Source organism: Panulirus ornatus, chromosome 41, assembly GCF_036320965.1.
Source record: "Panulirus ornatus isolate Po-2019 chromosome 41, ASM3632096v1, whole genome shotgun sequence".
Lineage (NCBI taxonomy): Eukaryota > Metazoa > Arthropoda > Malacostraca > Decapoda > Palinuridae > Panulirus > Panulirus ornatus.
Window position 1 is genome coordinate 13512436 of NC_092264.1, and position 14484 is coordinate 13526919.

The window sequence follows — 14484 nt, forward strand, 5'->3', positions numbered from 1 at the left end:
TCTGATGCTCTGTACATGCCTTCACCCTCTCAGTCAATACCCTCCCATATAATTTCCCAGGAATACTCAGCAAACTTATACCTCTGTAATTTGAGCACTCACTTTTATCCCCTTTGCCTTTGTACAATGGCACTATGCAAGCGTTCCTCCAGTCCTCAGGCACCTCACTATGAGTCATACATACATTGAATAACCTTACCAACCAGTCAACAATACAGTCACCCCCTTTTTTAATAAATTCCACTGCAATACCATCCAAACCCGCTGCCTTGCCGGCTTTCATCTTCCGCAAAGCTTTTACTACCTCTTCTCTGTTTACCAAATCATTTTCCCTAACCCTCTCACTTTGCACACCACCTCGACCAAAACACCCTATATCTGCCACTCTATCATCAAACACATTCAACAAACCTTCAAAATACTCACTCCATCTCCTCACATCACCACTACTTGTTATCACCTCCCCTTTAGCGCCCTTCAGTGAAGTTCCCATTTGTTCCCTCGTCTTACGCACTTTATTTACCTCCTTTCAAAACATCTTTTTATTCTTCCTAAAATGTAATGATACTCTTTCACCCCAACTCTCATTTGCCCTCTTTTTCACCTCTTGCACCTTTTTCTTGACCTCCTGCCTCTTTCTTTTATACATCTCCCACTCATTTGCATTATTTCCCTGCAAAAATCGTCCAAATGCCTTTCTCTTCTCTTTCACTAATAATCTTACTTCTTCATCCCACCACTCACTACCCTTTCTAATCTGCCTACCTCCCACGCTTCTCATGCCACAAGCATCTTTTGCGCAGGCCATCACTGCTTCCCTAAATATATCCCATTCCTCCCCCACTCCCCTTACGTCCTTTGTTCTCACCTTTTTCCATTCTGTACATCATGGTACATCCTCACACAAGTCTCCTTCCCAAGCTCACTTACTCTCACCACTCTCTTCACCCCAACATTCTTCTTCTCTGAAAACCTCTACAAATCTTCAGACATCCCTCCAGTTGCACCTCTCAGCACATAAACATCCAAAAGTCTCTCTTTCGCGCGCCTATCAAATAACATGTTATTCAGTAACGCTCTCTGGCCACTTCTCCAACTTACATACGTATACTTATGTATATCTCTCTTTTTAAACCAGGTATTCCCAATCACCAGTCCTTTTTCAGCACATAAATCTACAAGCTCTTCACCATTTCCATTTACAACACTCAACACCCATGTCCACCAATTATTCCCTCAACTGCCACATTACTCACCTTTGCATTCAAATCACCCATCACTATAACCCGGTTTCGTACATCAAAACTACTAACACACTCACTCAGCTGCTCCGAAAACACTTGCCTCTCATGATCTTTCTTCTCATGCCCAGGTGCATATGCACCAATAATCACCCATCTCTCTTCATCTACTTTCAGTTTTACCCATATCAATCTAGAGTTTACTTTCTTACACTCTATCGCATACTCCAACCACTCCTGTTTCAGTAGCGCTACTCCTTTCCTTGCTCTTGTCCTCTCACTAACCCCTGACTTTACTCCCAAGACATTCCCAAACCACTCTTCCCCTTTACCCTTGAGCTTCGTTTCACTCAGAGCCAAAACATCCAGGTTCCTTTCCTCAAACATACTACCTATCTCTCCTTTTTTCGCGTCTTTTTACATCCACACACATTTAGACACCCCAATCTGACCCTTCGAGGAGGATGAGCACTCCTCGCGTGACTCCTTCTTCTGTTTCCCTTTTTAGAAAATTAAGATACAAGGAGGGGAGGGTTTCCAGCCCCCCGCTCCCGTCCCCTTTAGTCGCCTTATGCGACACGTGAGGAATGCGTGGGAAGTATTCTTTCTCCCCTATCCCCTATATATATATATATATATATGTATATTGGAAAGGATCACAATTTTGCGCGTGATCAAGATACTCCTATGAGTCCACGGGGAAAATGAAACACGATAAGTTCCCAGGTGCACTTTCGTGTAATAATCACATCATCAGGAGAGACACAAGAAGGAAATATAACAGTCAGTTGATATACATCGAAGAGACGAAGCTAGGACACCATTTGGTAAACATATGATTGTCCAAGACATACAGCGAGCGTCCATAAACTTATCATTTTGCAAATTTTATCAACAATAAATTCATCAAATTTCTATAGACCATCACTAATATTAAGATTATAATTCTTTGTGTATTCAGTGATAGAAGGTTCAATGATATTTCTCATGGTAATAGAGTTAAGAGTTGATAACTGAGATGGCGTTACTCCAGTCAATACAATGATCATAGTTTTTAACGTGATTAAACAAGGCATTTGGTTCTTGTCTCGTTCTTATACTATATCTATGTTGCTTAAGTCTAACAGAAAGATCCTTACCAGTCTGATCACCCCAAAATTTATCACAATTTCCACAAGGCACTTTATAGATGCATCCTGGATAATTTTCTGGTGAATTCCTGATAAAGATATTCTTTATAGTAGTATTGTTGCTGAAGACAATATTTACATTAAAGGATTTAAGCAACATGGGAAGTAAATTAAAACTATTATCAGAAGGGGGAACTAAAAGATTCTTGGTGTCAGTGGGAGGTTTGGGCTCAACTTAATAAAATGATTTCTTTGCCAACTTAAGGGATTTATCAATGAAAGATCTAGGGTACTTTAACTTAGATCCAGTAGAATATGCCTTCTCAAACTCAAAATCAATAAATTCTGGGCTCCAAATACGTAATGCCTTAAGGAGCATGGATTGAAATGATGATAATTAACTCCGTCATGTTGAGATGAGTAATAATGGATATATGAGCATACATTGGTAGGTTTTCTGTATATGCTAAACTTGAACTTGTTTCCTTGCCTATGGATCATGTAATCTTAAAATGGTAACATACCATTATTTTCATTTTCTACAGTAAATTTGATGGAAAGTACTAAATTGTTAAGTAAGGGGAGAAATATTTGTAAATTTTCTTTTGTTGGCCAAACACAAAGAACATCATCTAAATACCTAAACCAAATTGCTAAACAATATCAATGTTAATTTTAATTTCAAACTAGTTAGCTTTGATGTTTCCTCACTTTTCACTAAAGTTCCAGTTGATGATCTTTTAGAATATTTATTAGATGTCTTGGATGATATTCATATACCTGTTTCAAAGTCTGTTTTCACTGAACTGATAAAATTGTGTATAAAGGACTGTGTATTTCAATTCAATGGAGTTTATTATGCTCAAAAATTTGGTTTCAGTGTCGTCCCGTTAGTGTGTGTGTGTGTGTGTGTGTGTGTGTTTCACGGGGGAACCATCCTGTACTGGATGTGGCGGGGCCTTGGGGCTGTGGGAGTCCCTGGATAGAGGAGTCTTAGGGTTACTACCCAGGATCTCCTTGTGGATGGAATCCTGTGTTTGGTTCAACACACACACACACACGAAAGCCTCTACAGTAAGCCGAGGTTGATACAGTGAGCGTCTCAGGTGAGAGAGATGGTAGAATCAGCAGACATAGCTTCATGTACCGTGTCTCAGCCAGTAAAGGGATGATGTGGAGGGACTTCTAATTTCTGATCTTCTCCAGGATCCAGCGAAGGAACTTGGTCATACGGACACCGACACTTGGCGCAGGCACCTTTCCACAGACCAGTCCTCTGGAGAAGACGCCGTAGGCTGTGTGCCGGCCGCTGGTGGAGCAAGTGAGGGGACCACCTGAGTCTCCGTTGCAAGCCTCTCCCTTTGTCCTGATGCCGCCGAAGCAGACGCTGGAGGACGAGTAATTGTGAGCCCCACCGAGGAACCTGCTCTCACACACGTCGTCTGGAATTATCCCAATCTCTACCTCGTTTGGTCTGGGCTGAGTCTGCGGAGCATTTTGGGAAGGGGGGAAGATTACTCACTGCCTTAGAAAAATAAATGGACGTCTGACATTATCTGGAATTTGAAAAAGAAAAAGAAGACAAGATATTGAAGGAATGGAAACCCTCAGTCATAACGGATCCTCCAAAAATTCATGGCATTATTAGGTTAGCAAAGTGTGATCCAGAACTTCTGTGGATTATTATCTCTCACCAGCGCTGCACACACGAGCCACCAGCAGCGTACTGCACCAACTCCCCTTTCACCACTTGATATTCTCACAACGCTTCACGTAACGCACCCGATTTACTCACCCACGAACGAAAACGCAAATTACAGGAAACCGCTGATGAACTTGCTTCCCCTTCGCTCGTCAGAATGTGACCAGAGATGGATGAGACACCGTCACAACAGCGCGACTTAGACCATTCGAAGCATAAACTCATCGAAGACGGCTTATCTCTCCCCGTTCATTGCTCTGTGACGCACCTCCTTCAGTCGTGTCACAGTCAGCGAAGAATCAGCGACTGTTCACGTTGCTTCTGTGTTCTTACACTGTGGAATCCTCTGTTCCATAACGGTTCATAGATTACACCACTGACTACCCTTCTTTAACTTCTGCAGAAGTCTCAGTTTCAGCACGATCGTGTGTGTGTGTGTGTGTAATGTGTTTTTTCCTTATAAAACAGACCTAACCTGCCCATGTCAGAGGATCTCCGATGCTTGGTGGATGCTGTCTAATGAGAACTAGCAGATTCGGGCCCTCTGGGCACCTATCCGCTCGCTCGTGCGTAGGACTAGGAGCCACTCACCAGCTGACAAGACCGCTGACATCGACCCTCACCACAATCACTCTCTTCACACACAGGTCACCACCACACCCGTCGTGCCTGACTGGCATATCCTCCCTCACCACCGTCGTTCCCTACCTCCCCGGCCATCACACCCTGCCTGGCCACCTCACCTTCCCTCACCACCATCATACTCCCCCCTTCCTGCACGTCACAACGCTCCACTCCTTGGTCATCATTGTCTCTCCTCCCTGAACACCACAACTCCCTCCCTGGTTCCTGCACTCTCCCTCATCACCGTACCCTCCCTCCATGGGCCTTTATCCTTCTCCCTCACCATCACCAATCCTTCTCCCTTCCTAGATACTACACACCCCCATAGCCCCCACTGCTCCTTCCCTCCCTGGCCACCATACCATGAACACCGGAATGGCATGGGTCAGGGATTGAGCACTCGACCAGGCCATCCCTCTTCATGCCTCCCATATTACCGGCAGAACCTTTCCGCTCAGCCTTAACATACTTTTCCGAAAAAGCAATTTCTACCTTGCAAGAAAATGGAGGTGAGAATGGGGGTTAGTCATCATACCATTACGTCTGATACATTCCTCAGCGTGTCTACAGATAGGACCACCTTCTTATAGTATAGATAATGTGTTAAGGACAGGTTCCATAGAATTGGAATTTGGCGGGTGAGATGCATCATGGGAACAAGGTGTCGACAGGTTTGGCAACACTGTGGGCGCAAGGCGTAAACAAACAGGTGGGTGGAGCGCCTTAGGAATTCTTGCCGTAGTTGAAGTAGGTATGTGTTTGTGTGGCGGGGTTCGGATGAACATTATGAGCAGACAAATGTAACGGAGCTTATATCATCATTCTCCTCCTTGCAGGGAATTTAGTTACATAAGGTTTCCTGTTAATGCTTGCTAGCTATTTCTATCCTCCTAAGGCAGGATTGTTGGTAACTGTGTACGGGGGTTAATCAGGGAATTAGCTGGGAACTTCCTCGACTTGTGTGCAGACAGAATCGCCTTTTACAGTTGTAGAAGAAATAGAGAAATGGAAACAACAGCTTCAGATCCCAAACAAAGCAAGCGATGGACTGTAGCGTCATGCGGAGACGTTAGACTCCAGATGTAATCAGGTAAAGATTCGCATTTTCTTGGTAAGTCATGAACACATACACCACGGGACAATAGTGACTCGTACAGCGCCTTGTGGTCTTCACGAATTTCCCCCTCCACTGTGTGTAGGTGGTTAGCTGTGCGTGTTGTGCGCGAGTTTGTGCTTCCTGTACATACCCGCAACTTAGAAATAGATTCATGGGAAGAAGTATAGATACATACCTGTCCTTCTTCCTCAACTCTACCCCAGCCCATGATGATGCAATCACCCAGGTCTTCGTACGAGTCGCTGCTGCTGGGCAGGCACACTGGCTTCACCCTAGGTCCAAACCTGTGTATGTAAATAAACTCATTTGTTACAGATTCACTCACGTTTCACAATATGAAGTTCTACTGTCACTCATTAAAAGGTATGAAACATTTTCCTACATTTATCATACAAACAATATATGTAATCTTGCTTTGAAATCTAGAAACTCTTTTTGAGTCTTGGGATCGAATTACTTTGAAATCTAGAAATTCTTTTTAAGTCTTGGGATCGAACACTTCAGATGAATTTCCTGCTGTAGTTCAGGTCGAAGAAATACCAATTGGGTGCATTGTTTAAAGTCAGTCTACAGTCGCTACATCTTGATCTAAGCAGCATCGACTACAGTGCCATCTGTGTGGTTTCCAACATAACCACTCATAACGAACAACCAAAGGCGAAAACTCCGTATATTCCGTTGTATTACTGTATATTGCAACTGATCGCATATAATCCATACTGTTTCCTCTTTAACCCAGTTTATAAGATACAACTAATGATAGTTGTCACTGCATTACGCCTCACTTTCATACGCTGCCTGGCATTTGTTATGCATAATATTTCTATCACATATCGAACATAGAATTTTCTGTCGTCTATACAGGAGCGGCAATGAGACATGACTAGTCCCCTGATGTCATATCTGGTCGAGGGTGTATCACTTAGAGTCTGGGAAAACAATGGCCAAGGTAATTAGAGAGACGGGAATCACTCGTTCCATTGTTTATCACCCAGTAAACAAGTGGCAAGCGGAGAGAAAGGCATTGGACACTGTACCACACAGTGGACGACCAAGACTCGCCCACACAGAGGACGTAAGCTAGCACTAAGGCAGCTCGCCAGAGTCCTAAACACAGCTGAACTGTGATCTGTAGCTGCTCATTTATCCTCGCACAAAAAACCACCGACGTCTTCAGGCGAACGGGGTTCAGATGAAAACAGTTTTACATCTGTAGATGGAAGTGGGAGCAAGACGGTGTAGGAGAACGAGGAACACTAGATCCCTCCCTCAGCACATCACCGAGAGGTAGCCTAGTGGGTGATGACCACAGCATTTTGGGGGGTGGATGTTAGGCCATGGACCAGGTGAACTGGTCGACATTGATGGTCGACTGGAGAGTGAAGAACAGAGTATGATCATGGATGATGTTTTCAATTGAGCCCTGTACGAGTCATGGTTATCCTTGCTACTGACACAGTCACGTTCTTGGAAGACCGGAGCCTAGTATACGCGAATAGGACACAGAGAGTCGTTTCTGGCCATCCGGGAGTGTACAGCCACGAGTGGTCTGAGCGAAGGTTGGGACCTAAACCCAATCATAAACTAAAGAATTGGTCATCATGCGTCAGGAGTGGGAGGCAGGAGGAATAAGGAGTCGCCAGGGCACTGAGGCTACGTTGCAGACGGTGTGGGTATTTGATATCTGATCCCGGTTCAGTCTGTCTGTGTCGGATCCGGTCATAGACGCCACTGAAAATAGCGTCTGAATACAGAGCTTTTTCTGGTTTATTATTTGAACACAAAGGTATTATGTTTACTTTCTGGTTTATCATTTGAACACAAAGTATTATGTTTACTTTCTGGTTTATCATTTGAACACAAAGGTATTATGTTTACTTTCTGGTTTATCATTTGAACACAAAGGTATTATGTTTACTTTCTGGTTTATCATTTGAACTCAAAGGTATTATGTTTATTTTCTGGTTTATCATTTGAACACAAAGGTATTATGTTTACTTTCTGGTTTATCATTTGAACTCAAAGGTATTATGTTTATTTTCTGGTTTATCATTTGAGCACAAAGGTATTATGTTTACTTTCTGGTTTATCATTTGAACACAAAGGTATTGTTTACTTTCTGGTTTATCATTTGAACACAAAGGTATTATGTTTACTTCGATAAATGTTTGATAATTATGCCACCAAGCACGTCATTTGAGCCTATCACAAACGTGTATTCTACATCTGCCTATATAACATATTCCTGTGTGGACAGTGAATATCAAGTTTGTGGCGGTTAGCAAAAATGAGAACATTTGTTTACATAGATACATCTTTTCATGTTTACCAGTTTCGGTGTTTATACGAGTGTTTAGCTCTTTGTGCGTAATAATTTTCCTATTGTTTACGGGGAAGGCAGATAAGTCACTTTGTAAATAACTGAGTACCTCATTACGCGAGTTGCATTCTCGCCATATCGCTAGAATAGTTTTCAAGCAAGAAAACGCAATACAATCTTTTTGTTTTGTTTTGTTTCAAGGACTTTATTCCTGTGTGTCTAGAGTCGTCTATTGTTTACCAGCACGAAGGCAATAGTTACATTGATATTATACTTTGGCAGGACGAAATTTCGAAGGTCGAGCGTCCACCAACACTAGGCTAACAGAGCGAACCAGTTGGGCTGTAGCCTAACTGCCTTTTAAGCAATTTTCATCAAATCAATTGAACAGAAAACAATGTAATGAGGTCGAGATGTTCTGTGATTTATATAGTTAATATGTAGAGCACAAGGTTTCATATTTGCACTGAGAACCGCTTGATAAAAGGTAATTATAAAACCACAACAGACATGAAGGGAGGGAGGACTCACAGTGGAATACCCAGGAAGACTGAAGGACAACCCCCCCCGCCACCAGCTGTCTTCCTCACACCACCTCCTCCTCCTCCAGGGACTTTGCTTACTTTCTTCCTATTTTTACACCCTCCCTAACTTCTTTACTCTCCCTTCGTTTTTCCCTAACTTTTCTCCCTGCTACATGTTTCACCTCCCTGCCCTTAGCTTACATCCACCTCCCTCACCCTCACTTCTCAGTCACTTTTCCCGTATTTTTCCTTCAAGTGTTTTTTTTACAATCTCTCTTGATCTCTCTTCCTGCTTAAAGTCATCGCTTCCCATAATGTTCCCCCCCATAAGCTCCCCATTCCTCACCCCTAACTTACCATCCCCCATACTGACACTCCTCTTCACTCACCCTCACTCCACCTCCGCTCTACATCACATGGAAACCAATATTTTTGGCTTTATCATTGACTTGGTAAAGCTCAACAGAGAAATGTTATTCCCATAAAAGGATTTTACTCACAAATGGTTTCTTTCAAATGTTTTCATACCAGGTAATGCCTATGTTTAACGTAAAGCCCAGGTAATGAACATGACGCGCCTTAAGATACAACTAGTCGTTGGGAGATTGCGAACTCTTGCAACCAAGAATTTCGAAGCTAGAGGAGCCGTCGAAACCCCCAAAGGATCACACAGTCTCGCCTGAGCAGTTCGAGGATTCAAACTTAGTCTCGATCACTTGTTTTGCGTCTGACCATGAGCGAACATGAATGAGCTAGCCTTGTGTGAGCCTATATGCCCCACGAAGTTTACTCTTTTTCTCCTTAATATTTTATTTTCTATGCTGTTGAGAATTGTTGTGAGAGAGAGACATACCAGATGCACATACTCACAACGACCTCAGTCAGCTGAGGAGTGAGGAACTAAGCAGCGACCCTCAGTCCTGCCCTGACCTCCAAAGAGGATAGACGCAGCGTTCACCGTAAACATTGTCATTGTAATACAGGTGGTTTGTGATAGAGTAGTTTTTTATAAGTCATGACACAAGACTAAATGTAGATATGTTCATATACAAGTGCAGTCGCTTTATCAACTCTCGGATCACCTCGTTAAATGCGTTAATTGTAGTGTAGTGCCGGTGGTAAAGACGCTGTGAGAAAATTACAGCGCAATTGATCCAAACTTTAAAGAAAAATAAAAACATGAAGGAACATAATAAGAAAAAAAATCAGACATGTTTCAGGAAATACGAAAATTACATTCAAGAAAATCCAGTGAATAACTAGGGTTTATGAAATCACTTGAGCAGTTTAGGAAACTGTCGTAAAACTTGAAACTAGCTACGAGTGATCGATCATATCTGGAAAAGGCAGCTACACCAAAGTCGTGAGTCGCAAATGTATCGTTTATTTATTGTAAAATGAAGAGCAGAAACTTAAGAGATCAAATGGTGTAGTTATTAAGGCATGGAGTGATTGGTGAACAAATGTAGCAATGTAATGAAACGATTGGTGACAATTGTGGTGAATTTCTTGCTTTTTGTGTTGACTGATGATAAGTGTAGCGAAAAACACTGAAACATAAATAGAATATATTGCTGAGTGATATGGTGGAAAATATTGCCTGGTAAAGTGGCTGGTGAAAAGAAAAGAAAACATTTCTGAACAGAGAAGGGTTTAAGATATGGCTGACGTATCATTACAGGAAGATGTTGCTGAGTGATAAGTTTAAATTTATGGAAAAAAAATTGTGATTAAGGTGGCTAGTGGATGTTATTCATTGTTTAACGATAGTAAAAAAAAAAACCAGTGAAATATAGCTTTTAGAAATATATATACAGTTTGTGAATATGATGTGATCACTGACGGAAAAATTGGTGAATATTATTATTCGTTTCCAGAAAACCTCGTCACTTTTATGGACTTGATGGCTGTCACACCTCGTTAGCAGCTGCCGGGCGTAGGAAGGTAAGCACCACTGTTACTTTTAACCTTGTTTGTTGGTCAGGTTTCATCTGATTTCAGGTTATACAACGAACGTTGATTGGCATTCATATTTCTGTTGAGGGTACCTTAGTCCCTTGAGGGGGTTCGAACCCACTTTTTTATGTCATCGCAAAAGAGGAGATTGCTACACTGGGTCTGTTGGTCCACGCTGGACAATTTCTGTTCACATACCACCCACTTACTCGTATATTTTTTTTTTTTGCACTTACTGTACTACATACTGTTATGTAAGGTATTTGAGTAATCATCATATCTTTTGCACTTTTTGTATATACTATTTGGTAAGTCATTTTCTTCATCAGCATCTCGTATCATGTTTTAGTCTACGCCTTTCTAAGCAAACGCACTTTTGGATTATATTTTTATTGTTTTCTCTTAAGAATGATTCTTGATGAAAGGGATCACATGGCTTGTCATATACCTTGTTTGTGTGTGTGTGCTGTTTAGAGACTTCATCCAAAAATTGCGGTGCCCGGAACTGCCCTGCATAAGTAAGGTGGGGGGGGGCTCTCTATGGAGAAAGAGACAGCTTGCATTTTTGTTACTGACCCTTGTTGAAATGATTCCAATGCGTTCTTTTAGCTTTATATGTTACTGTATCATTGTCTCTTCCATTCATTTAATGGCAAGAAACACGAGATCACTTCATACATGTTCACGTCTCATTGGGCTGAGAAGTCTCTGGTCAACACTGGTGGACACACTATCGTTAGCATGGTTATGTACTGTATTGAGTAAGGTTGTGGATATAGGGTATTTGATTCGTGCTGATAACCCAGAGTGGTTCGTGGATGCTTGGTGTTTGTAATTTTATATTGTCATTATGCAAGACATTACAGCTCTTGCCCCTTGTGCTTTGAAATTTCTTCTAACGTTATGAAGATTAAGTTTGCGTAAGAAAGTATTCAGTTGTTTACATAGTGAATAACTGTCTTTCACGGTAAACATCATAGGAAAATGAATTGCACCCTGACACCTAAGATAGAGCTGTGTAAATGTTAATTGTTAATCTGCTAATTGCTCGTATGTTTTACTACCACAAACTTGCAGCTCAGTATCCAAACAAGACACTCGTACAGTGCAAAGAGATGTAGAGAGAACATTTCCATGATCATCTCGTATGATCTCCATTGTCCTTGCATCATTTTGTTATTCCTACCTCTCACGTCTTGTTATTCCTACCTCCCACATCTTGTTATTCCTACCTCCCACATCTTGTTATTCCTACCTTCCACATCTTGTTATTCCTACCTCCCACATCTTGTTATTCCTACCTTCCACATCTTGTTATTCCTACCTCCCACATCTTGTTATTCCTACCTCCCACATCTTGTTATTCCTACCTCATACATCTTGTTATTCCTACCTCTCACATCTTGTTATTCCTACCTCTCACATCTTGTTATTCCTACCTCCCACATCTTGTTATTCCTACCTCCCACATCTTGTTATTCCTACCTCTCACATCTTGTTATTCCTACCTCCCACATCTTGTTATTCCTACCTTCCACATCTTGTTATTCCTACCTCCCACATCTTGTTATTCCTACCTTCCACATCTTGTTATTCCTACCTCCCACATCTTGTTATTCCTACCTCCCACATCTTGTTATTCCTACCTCACACATCTTGTTATTCCTACCTTCCACATCTTGTTATTCCTACCTCCCGCTCCCAGACACATGGTGACCCACAATTTGACGACTGGGTTTTGGTCCCAACCTTTTCTCAGACCACTTCTGGCACACACACTCCCAAATGTGCCAGAAACGACTCTCACTGTCCTATTCACGTACACTAAGGCTCCGACCTTGCAGGAGCGTGAGTGTGTCTGTAGATGGCAAGCCATGAACTCGTACGTAGAGGGCCCAACAAAAACATCTCCCATAATCATACTCTGTTCTTCACTCTCCAGTCGACCATCAGTGTCTACCAGTTCACCTGATCCATAGCCACACATCCATCCTAAGGACTACCGTGATCACTCACCCACTACACTACCTCTTGGTGATGTGTCTTCGCCAGTGGTGCCTTGCCACTGGTACTACAGACGTAAAAGTCTTTTGATCCGGGAATATTGCGTACTTCCAACGCTCGAGGTCAATTGCTGAACTAAGGCAAAGCTCAAACGAGCAGCTTTGTCTGAATCCTTCAGTCTGCCCTTTGCAGCAAGAACGCAATAATGACTCTTGTTCGCATGGATGTGATTCGGTGGGTCGTTCAAGGGATTGAACGAGCAACGACACGTCGTAAATCAGCTGCATTGTCGACGACACAGACCGTAGACGAGTTTGCACCAGTGCTGGGTATGTTCACCTGACGAGTGGCGCGTCTTGATCGTCCACTGTGTAATCGAGTCGACAATAACCCCACCTCCTCCTCCTCCGCCGCTTGCCAGTTTCATCCACCGTTTGATGATGGCACGAGCGATCCCCCGTCTCTCTAGCTGTCTCAGTTACCGTTTTTTCAAATAAATGACGTCAGGGGAGTTGCCATGTCTCACTGCCACGCCTGTACAAGTGACTGAAAATCTTACGCTAGTTACTCTGTTGAAATTGATGAATTGCCTCAATAAATTCGGGTAGTGTATGGAATCGTATCTCATTACTACAAAAAAAACGAATTGACTGATAGTTTTTATGCCATCGTATAGAAAACAGTGATTCCAAATTTACCTCAACTTATCAAGTTCAAGCTAAAAGGGAGACATACGCCAGGCAGCGGGTGAGAGCGAAGTGTTAACGCAGTGATAGCAATCATTATTTTCATCGTCAGATCTTAGGTAGAGAAGGAAATTCAGTGGAAAGTAAGAGATTGTCGGCAATATAACGTAATACTACGGTATACGGAGTTTCTCCACTGGCTGTCCAGAATGAGTGATTGTATTTGAAACCTGACACATGGTCGGTACTGGCGTCGGAGCTCACAGCTTCCATCAAGGTGCAGCGGGTATTTTGTGAGCGACTGTTGCATGCCATGGAAAGGCAATGATACAAGCCCCATACCCATACCCAGTGTGTTCCATGTCTTACGTGGTTCAAGGCCCAGCGAGACCATGTTTCAAAGTCATTTTTTTTGTTGAACTAAACTTAGGTTGTGGAACAGAAACATTTAACAGTTGCTAAGGAACTGTACAATCACAGAATTAACTTTGACTAACGTTACGGACATAGGCAGACTACCAATCGCAAAAGACGCCTCACAGGAAGGGAGTGTATAAGTTCATGAGACTATTTATGTTTTGGACAAATTTCTGTCAGGACTTTAGTTTGAAGATCAAAGTAAAGTCTCATACCTAAATTATTACCGATGGGAAAATCAGTGTAATTATTTGTGAAGACTAATCTATTAAAATTTTGCTAACTGTAAGTAGTGGTGCTTGTTATGAAACATCAGTTTTTGTAATGGGAGTTATTTGTGTATATATATATATATATATATATATATATATATATATATATATATATATATATATATATATATATATATCTTTTTTTTCTTTCAAACTATTCGCCATTTCCCGCGTTAGCGAGGTAGCGTTAAGAATAGAGGACTGGGCCTTTGAGGGAATATCCTCACCTGGCCCCCTTATCTGTTCCTTCTTTTGGAAAATTAAAAAAAAATAATGCGAGGGGAGGATTTCCAGCCCCAGCTCCCTCCCCTTTTAGTCGCCTTCTACGACACGCAGGGAATACGTGGGAAGTATTCTTTCTCCCCTATCCCCAGGGATAATATATATGTATATATATATATATATATATATATATATATATATATATATATATATTTTTTTTTTTTTTTTTTTTTGCCGCTGTCTCCCGCGTTTGCGAGGTAGAGCAAGGA

The 14484-nt window shown here is 42.0% G+C and overlaps 1 protein-coding gene across 3 annotated transcripts in view; it reads right to left on the minus strand.

The window, feature by feature from the left end:
• Positions 1-1960: 1960 nt before the first annotated feature.
• Positions 1961-14484, minus strand: part of LOC139761682 (neurotrypsin-like) — a 92246-nt gene continuing 79722 nt past the window's right edge. For all 3 annotated transcript variants that reach the window (XM_071686012.1, XM_071686013.1, XM_071686014.1), the window contains 2 exons: positions 5990-6098; positions 1961-3856 (listed from right to left, as the gene is read on the minus strand). In XM_071686012.1, the coding sequence (XP_071542113.1) occupies positions 3557-3856; positions 5990-6098 (409 nt within the window). In that variant the 3' untranslated portion in view covers positions 1961-3556. The remainder of the gene's footprint in view (positions 3857-5989; positions 6099-14484) is intronic.